Source organism: Hevea brasiliensis, chromosome 8, assembly GCF_030052815.1.
Source record: "Hevea brasiliensis isolate MT/VB/25A 57/8 chromosome 8, ASM3005281v1, whole genome shotgun sequence".
NCBI lineage: Eukaryota > Viridiplantae > Streptophyta > Magnoliopsida > Malpighiales > Euphorbiaceae > Hevea > Hevea brasiliensis.
The window spans coordinates 20,789,703-20,793,202 of NC_079500.1; the positions used below are offsets into that span (position 1 = coordinate 20,789,703).

Below are 3,500 nucleotides of genomic sequence, written 5' to 3' on the forward strand. Positions count from 1 at the left end.
AGCTTCCTTTTGCCATTAAAATTTAGTAGAATTATATTTTTCTTTAGTAATTTTATATGCTACTGTTTTTTTTTTATTTTTTTTATTTTACTTGCTATTAACTTATGTATCTTTATATCATAACTTAGTTTTATGTTATGCTATTATTTCATAACTCAATTTTAAAATATACATATAGATATAGATTTATATAAATGCTATGTTAAGAATTGGGTGATTAAGTGATAATACCATATAAATTTAGTAAGACCAATAATTTTTTTTTAAAATTTATTTAATATGTAGATATTAGTTATTAATAATTAATGATAAAATATAGTTAGAAGATATAAAAATAAGATGCATTAAAATTATGGACAATCACTTAATTATTTAATTGTATTTTTTAATTATTCATATTTTTTAGTTCTAAATTTAAAGATTTTTTCGCAATTATGATTCAAATATATATATATATATATATATATATATATATATATATATATATATATATATATATATATATATTTATTTATTTATTTATTTATATAGATATTTATTTATATTTATTTATTTATTTATATATATAGATTTGAAGACTATTAAATAAGTAACTCTTAATTAAACTCTAAAAATTTTATACAAATTGAAACTTCAACACCAAAAATAAGAATCCATTCCCAAATCAAACTCACCAAGAAAATGAGAAAAATAGTAGCAAATTCCACCTCAAAAACATAGAAACAATTGCTATGCCTCTTGTTTAATTTTGTGAAAAGCTTGCTTTCAAGCATGCAAGCAAATTGTTGAGCCATCTTATTTCCTTGCTTTAATACTTGTACATATATATATATGTGTTGAGCCATCATAAAATACAAATTGTGATAAGGCATATATCACTCTTCTAATTTATCATATAGATAGCCCTTAGCATTACAGTCCTTGTAGGAAGATTAACTATAGAATAAACTGAGCTGTTATTTGCTTCAGCATCCAAAGTCATAAGGCACTAGTCCCTTCAGCTCTGGTCCATTAAGCCTGTTGTGCTCGAAACTGAAAACATGGCAAGAAGCAAATAATTAGAGTTAAAATTTTTCAAAAACAATAAGCCATAACTTTTTCTCAATCCATTGGTTAGATGCCAAGTCTGCATCAATATATGCTTAGGACTCTAATGTATAGAATTCACTTTCTGTTGCACTTGCATCTAAATGCCAGAATCAACATTTAGGGAAGAAGACATTATAAAAACTTCCACGGCCAGTAGCAGTGCTGCTAATTGCTGCTATTGAGATGATAATTACATAATCCCATAAGGCCATACATGGTGCCTTCTACAACATTTTGGACATCTAATCAAGCATGGTTACACAGCACTCAGTTATTTAAGATCACCATTTTTTTTATATATATTTTTTAAGATCACCATGTTAAGCTATAAAATTTATACAAATTTCTTAACATACTCATTTTACAGGAACAGTTTAATAAAAGAAGTATCATAGTTCCAGTTGAGCTAAGCAAAATCCTTCAATTGATCGTTAACACTAAATACTGAGAACACACAGCTAGCAAGTAACTTTAATTTTGCTAAGAATTTGCGGAATAGGACGATACCTTTCCATGGGAAAAGTAGAAAAGGGACCATCAACTGGAATTGTTCCACAGAGATCATTATTAGATACATCACTGCAACCCAAAAAAAAAAAACAAAACATACCTAAATTGAAAAATCAAAAGAAACAAGTGATCAAAGAGCAAAAGTCTTTTTTCTTTACTTACAAAACTTTGAGGTCTTTGAGGGCGGTGAGCTCCCTTGGAATAGATCCAGTTAGCTTGTTGTTGTTTAGCCGTCTATATCAACAATTCAACCATAGTCCATATAAGTTCATGGAATTCACAAAACTTCAGCAAGTTAAAAGGATTTTGGCTAATCAAAGTAAATAAGCTTACAGGAATTTGAGTGACTTCAACTTGGCCAAGGACTTGGGTATTTCTCCTTCAAATTTGTTGTCATACATATCCATGCTCACAAGATTTTTCAACTTACCCAACTCCTTAGGAATTTTCCCACCTATGTTATTCCTATAAAGCTCCCTGCACCCAATTCAAGAATTTCACAAACCAGTAATTGGTTGAATCATATATAAAACAACCACAAGGCTCATTAGTAACAGATGCCTAAGCTGTAGAGCTCAGAGGGTGTTATTCAAAAAAAAGAAAAACAAACATATTTCAGATGACTTTACACTTCCTTTTTAACAGATTGAAACCCAAGTAGACAGAACATAGAATAAATTAGCAGCAATTTTTGAAATTTATTAACGGAAAAAGAAGTTGGTGCATACAAGTACTGTAGATGCTGAAGCTGGGCAAGCTCTGGTCCCAAAGACCCAGAAATGTTAGAATTCCCCAAGTCCCTGAAATTTTACAGAAATTACACTAAATAAGAAATTCAGCATAAAAAAAGATAAAAATAAGAAAAGAAAAAGAAAAAAGAAAGAGAGGGAAACTCACAAGCGAATCACATGACTGTTGGAATCACAGGTGACATGGAACCAGGTACAGGGATTGACCAGAGTTGGGTCCCAGCTCTGCAACACATTGGTTGGATCAGAAAGCCTGCTTCTCAATGCATGCAAAGCATTTCCTGAAACCAAAAACCCACAGAACAAGAAAATATCAAAAAAATCAGAAGGGAAAGGTAACACACAACTGCGTGTTTTCTAGCTAAGAAAAACAAAAACCAAAACCAAATTTCATAAAAACCCAAAATTGCAAAACACCCACTTCAAATAAACTAACAAAAATCATTTAGCAGGCAAGAAGATTGAAAATTTTCAAGAACCCTGAAGGGTGGAGACTAGAGAGTACCTTCAGAATTGGTGCAGAGAGAAGAAGAGAAAAAGAAGATAAAGAAGGAAAGGGTGAAAGATAAAAGGGAAAGAGAAGCCATTTTTGAGAGGAAGTAAATGGGAAAAAAATTACAGAGAAGAATTAGAAGTAACAAAAAACCTGAGGAAGAAGAAATATTAGAGAGAGAAAGAAAGAGTCAAGTCAAGTCAAATTAAGTGCGCAGATAAGTAGAAGAAAATGGTTAGAGAGAGATAGAGAGAGTGGAAGGAAGGAGGGAGGTGTGAGTCGCGCAGCGGGTGCCGTGATTCGTACGAGCAAGTCGTTGCCGCGTTCCACAGTGGGTTGCAATGGGGGCACTATCAAAGCACTCTGCCAAAAGTTTTGATTTTCAAAGTCTTCTTTGTAGCAGTTGAGTGAGGTGAGAACTGGGAAGTTAAAGCACATCCACTGGAAGAACGGAAGATGGGGACTGGGCCCTACCTGTCAATCATCTTATGCCACGTAAGAATATGATGCCATATTGGTTGGCCCACTCCCTCATGTGGGAAGCGATATTGGATTTAGTAGCCGTGACTTAAATTTATTTACGATTAATTATTAAATATTAATTATTAATAATTAGTGATTTATATAATTATTTTAAATAAAATTATTTAATAAAAATA

The 3,500-nt window shown here is 31.5% G+C and overlaps 1 protein-coding gene across 2 annotated transcripts; it reads right to left on the bottom strand.

Moving 5' to 3' along the window:
- Positions 1–772: 772 nt before the first annotated feature.
- Positions 773–3,237, bottom strand: LOC110670393 (leucine-rich repeat protein 2). Of its 2 annotated transcripts, XM_021832434.2 has the most exons (7): positions 2,854–3,237; positions 2,497–2,629; positions 2,328–2,399; positions 1,933–2,076; positions 1,762–1,833; positions 1,597–1,668; positions 773–1,032 (listed from the first exon to the last, which is right to left on the bottom strand). In XM_021832434.2, the coding sequence occupies exons 1-7, from the start codon at positions 2,933–2,935 to the stop codon at positions 966–968; spliced, it is 642 nt and encodes a 213-aa protein (XP_021688126.2). In that variant the 5' UTR covers positions 2,936–3,237; the 3' UTR covers positions 773–965. The 2 variants fall into 2 exon arrangements, with proteins under 2 accessions (XP_021688126.2, XP_021688127.2); XM_021832435.2 differs by lacking the exon at positions 1,597–1,668 and having other exon boundaries at positions 2,854–3,235.
- Between the last annotated feature and the right edge of the window lie 263 nt (positions 3,238–3,500).

Coding starts and splice junctions, on each gene's coding strand:
- LOC110670393 (XM_021832434.2), bottom strand. CDS start 2,935: ATGGCTTCTCTTTCCCTTTTATCTTTCACCCTTTCCTTCTTTATCTTC. Junction 1,834..1,932: donor TTGAAGTCACTCAAATTCCT/GTAAGCTTATTT, acceptor TTGTTGATATAG/ACGGCTAAACAACAACAAGC. Junction 1,033..1,596: donor TCTACTTTTCCCATGGAAAG/GTATCGTCCTAT, acceptor CCATGTTTTCAG/TTTCGAGCACAACAGGCTTA.